The following is a 17112-nucleotide window of genomic DNA, read 5'->3' on the forward strand; positions in this document are numbered from 1 at the left end:
CCATCCACTCAGCCCTCAACCATCCACTCAACCTAAACCCATACATCAACCCTCAACCCATACATCAACCTCAACCCATCCACTCAGCCCTCAACCATCCACTCAACCTAAACCCATCCACTCAACCTCAACACATCCACTCAACCCTCAACCCATCCTCTCAACCTCAACCATCCACTCAACCTCAAACCATTCACTCAACCTACACCCATCCACTCAACCCTCAACCCATTCACTCAGCCCTCAACCCATCCACTCAACCATCCACTCAGCCCTCGACCATCCACTCAACCTAAAGCCATTCACTCAACCCTCAACCCATCCACTCAACCCTCAACCATCCACTCAACCTAAACCATCCACTCAACCTCAACTCATCCACTCAAGCCTCAACCATCCACTCAACCCTCAACCCATTCACTCAATCCTCAACCCATTCACTCAACCCTCAACCCATTCAATCAACCCATCCACTCAACCCCATCCACTCAACACTCATCCCATCCACTCAACCCTCAACCCATCCACTCAACCCTCAACCCCATCCACTCAACCCGCAACCCATCCACTCAACCTCAACCCATTCACTCAACCCTCAACCCATTCACTCAACCCTCAACCCATCCACTCAACCCTCAACCATCCACTCGGCCCTCAACCATCCACTCAGCCCTCAACCATCCACTCAACCTAAACCCATACATCAACCCTCAACCCATACATCAACCTCAACCCATCCACTCAGCCCTCAACCATCCACTCAACCTAAACCCATCCACTCAACCTCAACACATCCACTCAACCCTCAACCCATCCTCTCAACCTCAACCATCCACTCAACCTCAAACCATTCACTCAACCTACACCCATCCACTCAACCCTCAACCCATTCACTCAGCCCTCAACCCATCCACTCAACCATCCACTCAGCCCTCGACCATCCACTCAACCTAAAGCCATTCACTCAACCCTCAACCCATCCACTCAACCCTCAACCATCCACTCAACCTAAACCATCCACTCAACCTCAACTCATTCACTCAATCCTCAACTATCCACTCAGTCCTCAACCATCCACTCAGTCCTCATCCATCCACTCAACCCTCAACCCATTCACTCAACCTCAACCCATCCACTCAACCATCCACTCAGCCCTCAACCATCCACTCAACCTAAATCAATTCACTCAACCCTCAACCCATACATCAACCTCAACCCATCCACTCAACCCTCAACCATCCACTCAGCCTAAACCCATCCACTCAACCTCAACCCATTCACTCAACCTCAACCCATTCACTTAATCCTCAACCAATCCACTCAACCTAAACCCATCCACTCAACCTCAACCCATCCACTCAACCTAACCCCATCCACTCAACCTCACCCCATCCACTCAACCTCAACCCATCCACTCAACCCTCAACCATTCGCTCAACCTCAACCATCCACTCAACCTAAACCCATCCACTCAACCTCAACCCATCCACTCAACCCTCAACCATTCACTCAACCTCAACCATCCACTCAACCTAAACCCATCCACTCAACCTCAATCCATTCACTCAACCTCAACCCATTCACTCAACCCTCAACCCATTCACTCAGCCCTCAACCCATCCTCTCAACCTCAACCCATTCACTCAAACTCAACCATCCACTCAACCTCAACCCATTCACTCAACCTAAACCCATCCACTCAACCTCAACCCATCCACTCAACCTCAACCATCCACTCAGCATAAAGCCATCCACTCAACCTAAACCATCCACTCAACCTAAACCATCCACTCAACCTCAACTCATCCATTCAACCCTCAACCATCCACTCAGCCCTCAACCATCCACTCAGCCCTCAACCATCCACTCAACCCTCAACCCATCCACTCAACCATCCACTCAGCCCTCAACCATCCACTCAACCTAAAGCCATTCACTCAACCCTCAACCCGTTCATTCAACCTCAACCCATCCACTCAACCATCAACCATCCACTCAGCCCTCAACCATCCACTCAGCCCTCAACCATCCACTCAACCTAAATCCATTCACTCAACCCTCAACCCATTAATTCAACCCTCAACCATCCACTCAGCCTAAACCCATCCACTCAACCTCAACCATCCTCTCAACCTAACCCCATCCACTCAACCTCAACCCATTCACTCAACCTCAACCATCCACTCAATCCTCAACCCATCCACTCAACCTCAACCCATCCACTCAACCCTCAACCATTCACTCAACCTCAACCATGCACTCAACCTAAACCCATCCACTCAACCTCAACCCATTCACTCAACCTCAACCCATTCACTCAACCCTCAACCCATTCACTCAACCCTCAACCCATCCACTCAACCCTCGACCCATCTACTCAACCCTCAACCATCCACTCGGCCCTCAACCATCCACTCAGCCCTCAACCATTCACTCAACCTAAACCCATACATCAACCCTCAACCCATACATCAACCTCAACCCATCCACTCAGCCCTCAACCATCCACTCAACCTAAACCCATCCACTCAACCTCAACACATCCACTCAACCCTCAACCCATCCTCTCAACCTCAACCATCCACTCAACCTCAAACCATTCACTCAACCTAAACCCATCCACTCAACCCTCAACCCATTCACTCAGCCCTCAACCCATCCTCTCAACCTCAACCATCCACTCAACCTCAACACATACACTCAACCCTCAACCCGTTCATTCAAACTCAACCCATCCACTCAACCCTCAACCATCCACTCAGCCCTCAACCATCCACTCTACCTAAATCCATCCACTCAGTCCTCAACCATCCACTCAGTCCTCAACCATCCACTCAACCCTCAACCCATTCACTCAACCCTCAACCCATTCACTCAACCCATCCACTCAACCCCATCCACTCAACACTCATCACATCCACTCAACCCTCAACCCATCCACTCAACCCTCAACCCCATCCACTCAACCCGCAACCCATCCACTCAACCTCAACCCATTCACTCAACCCTCAACCCATTCACTCAACCCTCAACCCATCCACTCAACCCTCGACCCATCCACTCAACCCTCGACCCATCCACTCAACCCTAAACCATCCACTCGGCCCTCAACCATCCACTCAGCCCTCAACCATCCACTCAACCTAAACCCATACATCAACCCTCAACCCATACATCAACCTCAACCCATCCACTCAGCCCTCAACCATCCACTCAACCTAAACCCATCCACTCAACCTCAACACATCCACTCAACCCTCAACCCATCCTCTCAACCTCAACCATCCACTCAACCTCAAACCATTCACTCAACCTACACCCATCCACTCAACCCTCAACCCATTCCCTCAGCCCTCAACCCATCCTCTCAACCTCAACCATCCACTCAACCTAAACTCATCCATTGAACCTCAACCCATCCACTCAACCCTCAACCCATCCTCTCAACCTCAACCATCCACTACACCTCAACCCATTCACTCAACCTAAACCCATCCACTCAACCTCAACCCATCCACTTAACCTCAACCATCCACTCAGCATAAAGCCATCCACTCAACCTAAACCATCCACTCAACCTCAACTCATACACTCAATCCTCAACCATCCACCCAGTCCTCAACCATCCACTCAACCCTCAACCCATTCACTCAACCTCAACCCATCCACTCAACCATCCACTCAGCCCTCGACCATCCACTCAACCTAAAGCCATTCACTCAACCCTCAACCCATCCACTCAACCCTCAACCATCCACTCAACCTAAACCATCCACTCAACCTCAACTCATCCACTCAATCCTCAACTATCCACTCAGTCCTCAACCATCCACTCAGTCCTCAACCATCCACTCAACCCTCAACCCATTCACTCAACCTCAACCCATCCACTCAACCATCCACTCAGCCCTCAACCATCCACTCAACCTAAATCAATTCACTCAACCCTCAACCCATACATCAACCTCAACCCATCCACTCAACCCTCAACCATCCACTCAGCCTAAACCCATCCACTCAACCTCAACCCATTCACTCAACCTCAACCCATTCACTTAATCCTCAACCAATCCACTCAACCTAAACCCATCCACTCAACCTCAACCCATCCACTCAACCTAACCCCATCCACTCAACCTCAACCCATCCACTCAACCCTCAACCATTCGCTCAAACTCAACCATCCACTCAACCTAAACCCATCCACTCAACCTCAACCCATCCACTCAACCCTCAACCATTCACTCAACCTCAACCATCCACTCAACCTAAACCCATCCACTCAACCTCAATCCATTCACTCAACCTCAACCCATTCACTCAACCCTCAACCCATTCACTCAGCCCTCAACCCATCCTCTCAACCTCAACCCATTCACTCAAACTCAACCATCCACTCAACCTCAACCCATTCACTCAACCTAAACCCATCCACTCAACCTCAACCCATCCACTCAACCTCAACCATCCACTCAGCATAAAGCCATCCACTCAACCTAAACCATCCACTCAACCTAAACCATCCACTCAACCTCAACTCATCCATTCAACCCTCAACCATCCACTCAGCCCTCAACCATCCACTCAGCCCTCAACCATCCACTCAACCCTCAACCCATCCACTCAACCATCCACTCAGCCCTCAACCATCCACTCAGCCCTCAACCATCCACTCAACCTAAAGCCATTCACTCAACCCTCAACCCGTTCATTCAACCTCAACCCATCCACTCAACCATCAACCATCCACTCAGCCCTCAACCATCCACTCAGCCCTCAACCATCCACTCAACCTAAATCCATTCACTCAACCCTAAACCCATTAATTCAACCCTCAACCATCCACTCAGCCTAAACCCATCCACTCAACCTCAACCATCCTCTCAACCTAACCCCATCCACTCAACCTCAACCCATTCACTCAACCTCAACCATCCACTCAATCCTCAACCCATCCACTCAACCTCAACCCATCCACTCAACCCTCAACCATTCACTCAACCTCAACCATGCACTCAACCTAAACCCATCCACTCAACCTCAACCCATTCACTCAACCTCAACCCATTCACTCAACCCTCAACCCATTCACTCAACCCTCAACCCATCCACTCAACCCTCGACCCATCTACTCAACCCTCAACCATCCACTCGGCCCTCAACCATCCACTCAGCCCTCAACCATTCACTCAACCTAAACCCATACATCAACCCTCAACCCATACATCAACCTCAACCCATCCACTCAGCCCTCAACCATCCACTCAACCTAAACCCATCCACTCAACCTCAACACATCCACTCAACCCTCAACCCATCCTCTCAACCTCAACCATCCACTCAACCTCAAACCATTCACTCAACCTAAACCCATCCACTCAACCCTCAACCCATTCACTCAGCCCTCAACCCATCCTCTCAACCTCAACCATCCACTCAACCTCAACCCATTCACTCAACCTAAACCCATCCACTCAACCTCAACCCATCCACTCAACCTCAACCATCCACTCAGCATAAAGCCATCCACTCAACCTAAACCATCCACTCAACCTCAACACATACACTCAACCCTCAACCCGTTCATTCAACCTCAACCCATCCACTCAACCCTCAACCATCCACTCAGCCCTCAACCATCCACTCTACCTAAATCCATCCACTCAGTCCTCAACCATCCACTCAGTCCTCAACCATCCACTCAACCCTCAACCCATTCACTCAATCCTCAACCCATTCACTCAACCCTCAACCCATTCACTCAACCCATCCACTCAACCCCATCCACTCAACACTCATCCCATCCACTCAACCCTCAACCCATCCACTCAACCCTCAACCCCATCCACTCAACCCGCAACCCATCCACTCAACCTCAACCCATTCACTCAACCCTCAACCCATTCACTCAACCCTCAACCCATCCACTCAACCCTCGACCCATCCACTCAACCCTCGACCCATCCACTCAACCCTCAACCATCCACTCGGCCCTCAACCATCCACTCAGCCCTCAACCATCCACTCAACCTAAACCCATACATCAACCCTCAACCCATACATCAACCTCAACCCATCCACTCAGCCCTCAACCATCCACTCAACCTAAACCCATCCACTCAACCTCAACACATCCACTCAACCCTCAACCCATCCTCTCAACCTCAACCATCCACTCAACCTCAAACCATTCACTCAACCTACACCCATCCACTCAACCCTCAACCCATTCACTCAGCCCTCAACCCATCCTCTCAACCTCAACCATCCACTCAACCTAAACTCATCCATTGAACCTCAACCCATCCACTCAACCCTCAACCCATCCTCTCAACCTCAACCATCCACTACACCTCAACCCATTCACTCAACCTAAACCCATCCACTCAACCTCAACCCATCCACTCAACCTCAACCATCCACTCAGCATAAAGCCATCCACTCAACCTAAACCATCCACTCAACCTCAACTCATACACTCAATCCTCAACCATCCACCCAGTCCTCAACCATCCACTCAACCCTCAACCCATTCACTCAACCTCAACCCATCCACTCAACCATCCACTCAGCCCTCGACCATCCACTCAACCTAAAGCCATTCACTCAACCCTCAACCCATCCACTCAACCCTCAACCATCCACTCAACCTAAACCATCCACTCAACCTCAACTCATCCACTCAATCCTCAACTATCCACTCAGTCCTCAACCATCCACTCAGTCCTCAACCATCCACTCAACCCTCAACCCATTCACTCAACCTCAACCCATCCACTCAACCATCCACTCAGCCCTCAACCATCCACTCAACCTAAATCAATTCACTCAACCCTCAACCCATACATCAACCTCAACCCATCCACTCAACCCTCAACCATCCACTCAGCCTAAACCCATCCACTCAACCTCAACCCATTCACTCAACCTCAACCCATTCACTTAATCCTCAACCAATCCACTCAACCTAAACCCATCCACTCAACCTCAACCCATCCACTCAACCTAACCCCATCCACTCAACCTCAACCCATCCACTCAACCCTCAACCATTCGCTCAACCTCAACCATCCACTCAACCTAAACCCATCCACTCAACCTCAACCCATCCACTCAACCCTCAACCATTCACTCAACCTCAACCATCCACTGAACCTAAACCCATCCACTCAACCTCAATCCATTCACTCAACCCATTCACTCAGCCCTCAACCCATCCTCTCAACCTCAACCCATTCACTCAAACTCAACCATCCACTCAACCTCAACCCATTCACTCAACCTAAACCCATCCACTCAACCTCAACCCATCCACTCAATCTGAACCTCAACCATCCACTCAGCATAAAGCCATCCACTCAACCTAAACCATCCACTCAACCTAAACCATCCACTCAACCTCAACTCATCCATTCAACCCTCAACCATCCACTCAGCCCTCAACCATCCACTCAGCCCTCAACCATCCACTCAACCTAAACCCATACATCAACCCTCAACCCATTCACTCAACCTCAACCCATCCACTCAGCCCTCAACCATCCCCTCAACCTAAACCCATCCACTCAACCTCAACCAATTCACTCAACCATCAACCCATTCACTCAACCTCAACCAATTCACTCAACCATCAACCCATTCACTCAACCCTCAACCCATTCACTCAACCCTCAACCCATTCACTCAACCCTCAACCCATCCACTCAACCCTCAACCCTATCCAGTCAACCCTCAACCCATCCTCTCAACCTCAACCATCCACTCAACCTCAACCCATTCACTCAACTCATCCACTCAACCCTCAACCCCATCCACTCAACCCTCAACCCAATCACTCAACCATCCACTCAGCCATCAACCCATCTACTCAACGCTCAACACATCCACTCAACCCTCAACCCATCCACTCAACCCTCAACCCATTCACTCAACCCTCAACCCATCCACTCAACCTAAACCCATCCACTCAACCTCAACCCATTCACTCAGCCCTTCAACACATTCACTCAACCTCAACCCATCAACTCAACCCATCCACTCAGCCCTCAACCCATCCACTCAACCCTTAACCATCCACTCCACCCTGAACCATCCACTCAACCTAAACACATCCACTCAACCTCAACCCTCAACCCATCCACTCAACCTAAATCCATTCACTCAACCCTCAACCCGTTCATTCAACCTCAACCCATCCACTCAACCCTCAACCATCCACTCAGCCCTCAACCATCCACTCAACCTAAATCCATTCACTCAACCCATTAATTCAACCCTCAACCCATTCATTCAACCTCAACCCATCCACTCAACGCTCAACCATCCACTCAGCCTAAACCCATCCACTCAACCTCAACCCATTCACTACACCTCAACCCATTCACTTAATCCTCATCCAATCCACTCAACCTAAACCCATCCACTCAACCTCAACCCATCCACTCAACCCTCAACACATCCTCTCAACCTCAACCATCCACTCAACCTCAACCCTTTCACTCAACCTAAACCCATCCACTCAACCTCAACCCATTCACTCAACCCTCAACACATTCATTCAACCTCAACCCATCAACTCAACCCATCCACTCAACCATCAACCCATCTACTCAACGCTCAACACATCCACTCAACCCTCAACCCATTCACTCAACCATCCACTCAACCCTCAACCCATCCACTCAACCCTCAACCCATCCACTCAACCCTCAACCCATCCACTTAACCTAAACCCATCCACTCAACCTCAACCTCAACCCATTCACTCAACCCTCAACACATTCACTCAACCTCAACCATCCACTCCACCCTGAACCATCCACTCAACCTCAACCCATCCACTCAACCTCAACCCATCCACTCAACCTCAACCATCCACTCCACCCTGAACCATCCACTCAACCTCAACCCATCCACTCAACCTCAACCCATCCACTCAACCCTCAACCCATCCACTCAACCCTCGACCCATCCACTCAACCCTCAACCATCCACTCGGCCCTCAACCATCCACTCAGCCCTCAACCATCCACTCAACCTAAACCCATACATCAACCCTCAAGCCATACATCAACCTCAACCCATCCACTCAGCCCTCAACCATCCACTCAACCTAAACCCATCCACTCAACCTCAACCCATCCACTCAACCCTCAACCCATCCTCTCAACCTCAACCATCCACTCAACCTCAAACCATTCACTCAACCTAAACCCATCCACTCAGCCCTCAACCCATCCTCTCAACCTCAACCATCCACTCAACCTAAACCCATCCACTCAACCTCAACCCATCCACTCAACCCTCAACCATCCTCTCAACCTCAACCATCCACTCAACCTCAACTCATACACTCAAACCTCAACCATCCACTCAGTCCTCAACCATCCACTCAGTCCTCAACCATCCGCTCAACCCTCAACCCATTCACTCAACCTCAACCCATCCACTCAACCATCCACTCAGCCCTCAACCATCCACTCAACCTAAACCCATACATCAACCTAAACCCATACATCAACCTCAACCCATCCACTCAGCCCTCAACCATCCACTCAACCTAAACCCATCCACTCAGCCCTCAACTACCCACTCAACCTAAACCCATACATCAACCTAAACCCATACATCAACCTCAACCCATCCACTCAGCCCTCAACCATCCACTCAACCTAAACCCATACATCAACCCTCAAGCCATACATCAACCTCAACCCATCCACTCAGCCCTCAACCATCCACTCAACCTAAACCCATCCACTCAACCTCAACCCATCCACTCAACCCTCAACCCATCCTCTCAACCTCAACCATCCACTCAACCTCAAACCATTCACTCAACCTAAACCCATCCACTCAGCCCTCAACCCATCCTCTCAACCTCAACCATCCACTCAACCTAAACCCATCCACTCAACCTCAACCCATCCACTCAACCCTCAACCCATCCTCTCAACCTCAACCATCCACTCAACCTCAACCCATTCACTCAACCTAAACCATCCACTCAACCTCAACCCATCCACTCAACCTCAACCATCCACTCAGCATAAAGCCATCCACTCAACCTAAACCATCCACTCAACCTCAACTCATACACTCAAACCTCAACCATCCACTCAGTCCTCAACCATCCACTCAGTCCTCAACCATCCGCTCAACCCTCAACCCATTCACTCAACGTCAACCCATCCACTCAACCATCCACTCAGCCCTCAACCATCCACTCAACCTAAAGCCATTCACTCAACACTCAACCCATCCATTCGGCCCTCAACCATCCACTCAGCCCTCAACCATCCACTCAACCTAAACCCATACATCAACCTAAACCCATACATCAACCTCAACCCATCCACTCAGCCCTCAACCATCCACTCAACCTAAACCCATCCACTCAACCTCAACCCATCCACTCATCCCTCAACCCATCCTCTCAACCTCAACCATCCACTCAGCCTCAAACCATTCACTCAACCTAAACCCATCCACTCAACCCTCAACCCATTCACTCAGCCCTCAACCCATCCTCTCAACCTCAACCATCCACTCAACCTAAACCCATCCACTCAACCTCAACCCATCCACTCAACCCTCAACCCATCCTCTCAACCTCAACCATCCACTCAACCTCAACCCATTCACTCAACCTAAACTCATCCACTCAACCTCAACCCATCCACTCAACCTCAACCATCCACTCAGCATAAAGCCATCCACTCAACCTAAACCATCCACTCAACCTCAACTCATACACTCAAGCCTCAACCATCCACTCAGTCCTCAACCATCCACTCAGTCCTCAACCATCCACTCAACCCTCAACCCATTCACTCAACCTCAACCCATCCACTCAGCCCTCAACCATCCACTCAACCTAAAGCCATTCACTCAACCCTCAACCCATCCACTCAACCCTCAACCATCCACTCAACCTAAACCATCCACTCAACCTCAACTCATCCACTCAATCCTCAACCATCCACTCAGTCCTCAACCATCCACTCAACCCTCAACCCATTCACTCAACCTCAACCCATCCACTCAACCATCCACTCAGCCCTCAACCATCCACTCAACCTAAAGCCATTCACTCAACCCTCAACCCATCCACTCAACCCTCAACCATCCACTCAACCTAAACCATCCACTCAACCTCAACTCATCCACTCAATCCTCAACCATCCACTCAGTCCTCAACCATCCACTCAACCCTCAACCATCCACTCAACCTAAACCCATCCACTCAACCTCAACCCATCCACTCATCCCTCAACCCATCCTCTCAACCTCAACCATCCACTCAACCTCAAACCATTCACTCAACCTAAACCCATCCACTCAACCCTCAACCCATTCACTCAGCCCTCAACCCATCCTCTCAACCTCAACCATCCACTCAACCTAAACCCATCCACTCAACCTCAACCCATCCACTCAACCCTCAACCCATCCTCTCAACCTCAACCATCCACTCAACCTCAACCCATTCACTCAACCTAAACTCATCCACTCAACCTCAACCCATCCACTCAACCTCAACCATCCACTCAGCATAAAGCCATCCACTCAACCTAAACCATCCACTCAACCTCAACTCATACACTCAAGCCTCAACCATCCACTCAGTCCTCAACCATCCACTCAGTCCTCAACCATCCACTCAACCCTCAACCCATTCACTCAACCTCAACCCATCCACTCAGCCCTCAACCATCCACTCAACCTAAAGCCATTCACTCAACCCTCAACCCATCCACTCAACCCTCAACCATCCACTCAACCTAAACCATCCACTCAACCTCAACTCATCCACTCAATCCTCAACCATCCACTCAGTCCTCAACCATCCACTCAACCCTCAACCCATTCACTCAACCTCAACCCATCCACTCAACCATCCACTCAGCCCTCAACCATCCACTCAACCTAAAGCCATTCACTCAACCCTCAACCCATCCACTCAACCCTCAACCATCCACTCAACCTAAACCATCCACTCAACCTCAACTCATCCACTCAATCCTCAACCATCCACTCAGTCCTCAACCATCCACTCAACCCTCAACCCATTCACTCAACCTCAACCCATCCACTCAACCATCCACTCAACCTAAATCCATTCACTCAACCCTCAACCCATTAATTCAACCTCAACACATCCACTCAACCCTCAACCATCCACTCAGCCTAAACCCATCCACTCAACCTCAACCCATTCACTCAACCTCAACCCATTCACTTAATACTCAACCAATCCACTCAACCTAAACCCATCCACTCAACCTCAACCCATCCACTCAACCTAACCCCATCCACTCAACCTCAACCCATCCACTCAACCCTCAACCATTCACTCAACCTCAACCATCCACTCAACCTAAACCCATCCACTCAACCTCAACCCATCCACTCAACCCTCAACCATTCACTCAACCTCAACCATCCACTCAACCTAAACCCATCCACTCAACCTCAATCCATTCACTAAACCTCAACCCATTCACTCAACCTCAACCCATTCACTCAACCCTCAACCCATTCACTCAGCCCTCAACCCATCCTCTCAACCTCAACCATCCACTCAACCTAAACCCATCCACTCAACCTCAACCCATCCACTTAATCCTCAACCCATCCTCTCAACCTCAACCATCCACTCAACCTCAACCCATTCACTCAACCATCAACCCATCTACTCAACCTCAACCCATCCACTCAGCATAAAGCCATCCACTCAACCTAAACCATCCACTCAACCTAAACCATCCACTCAACCTCAACTCATCCATTCAAGCCTTAACCATCCACTCAGTCCTCAACCATCCACTCAGTCCTCAACCATCCACTCAACCCTCAACCCATTCACTCAACCTCAACCCATCCACTCAACCATCCACTCAGCCCTCAACCATCCACTCAACCTAAAGCCATTCACTCAACCCTCAACCCATCCACTCAACCCTCAACCATCCACTCAACCTAAACCATCCACTCAACCTCAACTCATCCACTCAATCCCCAACCATCCACTCAGTCCTCAACCATCCACTCAGTCCTCAACCAGCCACTCAACCCTCAACCCATTCACTAAACCTCAACCCATCCACTCAACCATCCACTCAGCCCTCAACCATCCACTCAACCTAAAGCCATTCACTCAACCCTCAACCCGTTCATTCAACCTCAACCCATCCACTCAGCCCTCAACCATCCACTCAGCCCTCAACCATCCACTCAACCTAAATCCATTCACTCAACCCTCAACCCATTAATTCAACCTCAACCCATCGACTCAACCCTCAACCATCCACTCAGCCTAAAGCCATTCACTCAACCTCAACCCATTCACTTAATCCTCAACCAATCCACTCAACCTAAACCCATCCACTCAACCTCAACCCATCCACTCAACCTAACCCCATCCACTCAACCTCAACCCATTCACTCAACCTCAACCCATTCACTTAATCCTCAACCAATCCACTCAACCTAAACCCATCCACTCAACCTCAACCATCCACTCAGCCCTCAACCATCCACTCAACCTAAACCCATACATCAACCCTCAACCCATTCAATCAACCTCAACCCATCCACTCAGCCCTCAACTATCCACTCAACCTAAACCCATCCACTCAACTGTCAACCCATCCACTCAACCCTCAACCCATCCTCTCAACCTCAACCATCCACTCAACCTCTACCCATTCACTCAACCTCAACCCATTCACTCAACCTAAACCCATCCACTCAACCTAAACCCATTCACTCAACCCTCAACCCATCCACTCAACCCTCAACCACCCACTCAGCCCTCAACCATCCACTCAGCCATCCACTCAACCTCAACCCATTCACTCAACCTTCAACACATTCACTCAACCCTCAACCCATTCACTCAACCCATCCACTCAACCCTCAACCCCATCCACTCAACCCTCATCCCATCCACTCAATCCTCAACCCATCCACTCAACCCTCAACCCCATCCACTCAACCCTCAACCCATCCACTCAACCTCAACCCATTCACTAAACCTGAACCCATCCACTCAACCCTCAACCCCATCCAGTCAACCCTCAACCCATTCCTCTCAAGCTCAACCATCCACTCACTCAACCCTCAACCCACTCACTCAACCTCAACCCATCCACTCAGCCCTCAACCATCCACTCAGCCCTCAACCATCCACTCAGCCATCAACCATCCACTCAACCTAAACCCATTCATCAACCCTCAACCCATTCACTCAACCCGTCCACTCAGCCCTCAACCATCCATTCAACCTCAACCCATTCACTCAATCCTCAACCCATTCACTCATTCCTCAACCCATTCACTCAACCCATCCACTCAACCCCATCCACTCAACCCTCAACCCATCCACTCAACCCTCAACCCCATCCACTCAACCCTCAACCCATCCACTCAACCTCAACCCATCCACTAAACCTCAACCCATTCACTAAACCTGAACCCTTCCACTCAATCCTCAACCCCAACCAGTCAACCCTCAACCCATTCCTCTCAACCTCAACCATCCACTCAACCCTCAACCCATCCACTCAACCTCAGCCCATTCACTCAACCCTCAACCCATTCACTCAACCTCAACCCATTCACTCAACTCTCAGCCCATTCACTCAACTCTCAACCCATCCACTCAACCTCAACCCATTCACTAAACCTCAACCCATTCACTAAACCTCAACCCATCCACTCAACTCTCAACCCATTCACTCAACCCATCCACTCAACCCTCAACCCCATCCACTCAACCCTCATCCCATCCACTCAACCCTCATCACATCCACTCAACCTCAACCCATTCACTAAACCTGAACCCATCCACTCAACCCTCAACCCATTCACTCAACCCTCAACCCATTTACTCAGCCTTCAACCCATTCACTCAACCCTCAACCCATCCACTCAACCCTCAACCCATCCACTCAACCTCAACCCATTCACTCAACCCTCAACCCATTCACTCAACCTCAACCCATTCACTCAACCTCAACCCATTCACTCAACTCTCAGCCCATTCACTCAACCCTCAACCCATTCACTCAACCCTCAACCCATTCACTCAGCCCTCAACCCATCCACTCAACCCTCAACCCATCCACTCAACCCTCATCCCATCCACTCAACCCTCATCCCATCCACTCAACCTAAACCCATTCACTAAACCTGAACCCATCCACTCAACCCTCAACCCATTCACTCAACCCTCAACCCATTCACTCAGCCTTCAACCCATTCACTCAACCCTCAACCCATCCACTCAACCCTCAACCCATCCACTCAACCTCAACCCATTCACTCAACTCTCAGCCCATTCACTCAACTCTCAACCCATTCACTCAACCCTCAACCCATTCACTCAGCCCTCAACCCATTCACTCAGCCCTCAACCCATTCACTCAATCTCAACCCATCCACTCAACCCTCCATAGAAGAGGATGAGAATAATTAACTGACAAAATGAGGCTTGAATTATAATTCTTCCTCTTTGTCAGACAATGTCTATTTAAGACTTGTGTATTATTAACTACATTAGCATAGGATTTATCACTGTGTAACTCAACTGCTCAAACACCTCCAGCCTGGTATGTTTCGGGTATTGTAGCTCTATTCAATCAAAACCTATATGCAGATGTTCTCAGATTTGAGTCATAATATACTGTTTGTGACATTGTTATTGTTTATATAGTAAGTATTTAGTATATAGATCAATCCATAGCTCCCTTCCCTAAAATCCTAGTGTGTTGACAACCTGACGTTGGTTTTACTAACTATCTTCAGCTCCAACATTACCACCATCATCATCAGGGACCGGGCTGTGCCCATATTGTGGTTCCTCCTCGTCCCTCCTCACCCTTCACTTAGCTGCTGCTGCATGTCTGTTACTGTGTTCTGTTTGGCTGGAACCTCCAGCCTTGACATGTCTGTTCCCCTGCTCCGCTCCCACCCGCTCTCTCGCTCTCTGAAAGGATCTGTTGTCATCTCCGTATCCCAGCCATTATCTAGCCGACGTTTCCTCTCCCTCCCAATGAAAGATAGAGAGTGTCTGAAAGCGTAGAATATAGATCTGTGATGTTACAGGAATGGCAGCTCTGGCAGATGGGGCGTATCTCCTTTCGTTCTATTTATATTTCCGTCCTTATTTTTTATCAGCTTTGAAGGTTATTACATGGAAGGATAGATATCATCGCCATTAAATCTATACTGAGTAAACAAGTCGTCTTCTTTTCAAGATGTTTGCTGATATGTGCTGTTTTACTAATTTTAGAATTAGATTTGCGTAATTACTTTTGTAGGTGGATATTAACTAGTTGTTATGCTCTGGCAGTTTATGTTCTCTATTATACAGTACAGACATCTTGTGGTTTGTGACGTATTCACTAGATGTGTTCAGTTTGTATAGTAATCTTGATTTTTGTTCTCAAATCATGTCATGTAGATATACGTTTGTTTGTGTATTTTTTTATGTAAACATTGTTCTATAAAGTAAAGTGTGTGTTATAAGGTTTGGTGTACAGTCAACCGACACAAGTCATGATGCCATACATAAGGTACATCTGTTAGTTATCATATATTATTGTTTGTGTGTGTTTCCTCAGGTATTTTGTTCTGCACAAGCTACCCACCCTAAAGTTCCTAGACACGAGGAAGGTTTGTAAGATTGAACAGCAGGAGGCTGAGGCACGGGGAGCCTTCATGAAGGTGGTTAAACCCAAGTTATCAGACACGGTGGTGAGTACACCCTTTATGATCTAATAGCGCTGGTTTCCCAGACACAGATTAAGCCTAGCCCTAGACAATTTTTGTACATTTTTCTTTTACCTTTATTTAACTAGGCAAGTCAGTTAAGAACATATTCTTATTTACAATGACAGCCTACCCCAGCCACACCCGGACGGTGCTGGGCCAATTGTGCGCAGCCTGGATTTGAACCAGTGACTGCAGTGACGCACTGAGATGCAGTGCCTTAGACCGCTGCACCACTCGGGAGCAAAGAAGCCCTTCCAATGGAGAATCTCAATTGAACATTACATACAGTATAAAGTCTCTTCAAATATGTAACTAATTGAGGTTTTACATTCT

At 49.2% G+C, this 17112-nt stretch overlaps 1 protein-coding gene across 2 annotated transcripts in view; it reads left to right on the forward strand.

The window, feature by feature from the left end:
* The window catches only part of LOC110502629 (leucine-rich melanocyte differentiation-associated protein), a 295662-nt gene that overhangs the window by 181283 nt on the left and 97267 nt on the right, over positions 1-17112 (forward strand). For both annotated transcript variants that reach the window (XM_021580812.2, XM_021580813.2), the window contains exon 5: positions 16629-16761. In XM_021580812.2, coding sequence (XP_021436487.2) covers positions 16629-16761 — 133 coding nt within the window. The remainder of the gene's footprint in view (positions 1-16628; positions 16762-17112) is intronic.

The sequence above is a fragment of the Oncorhynchus mykiss genome, chromosome 23, assembly GCF_013265735.2.
Source record: "Oncorhynchus mykiss isolate Arlee chromosome 23, USDA_OmykA_1.1, whole genome shotgun sequence".
NCBI lineage: Eukaryota > Metazoa > Chordata > Actinopteri > Salmoniformes > Salmonidae > Oncorhynchus > Oncorhynchus mykiss.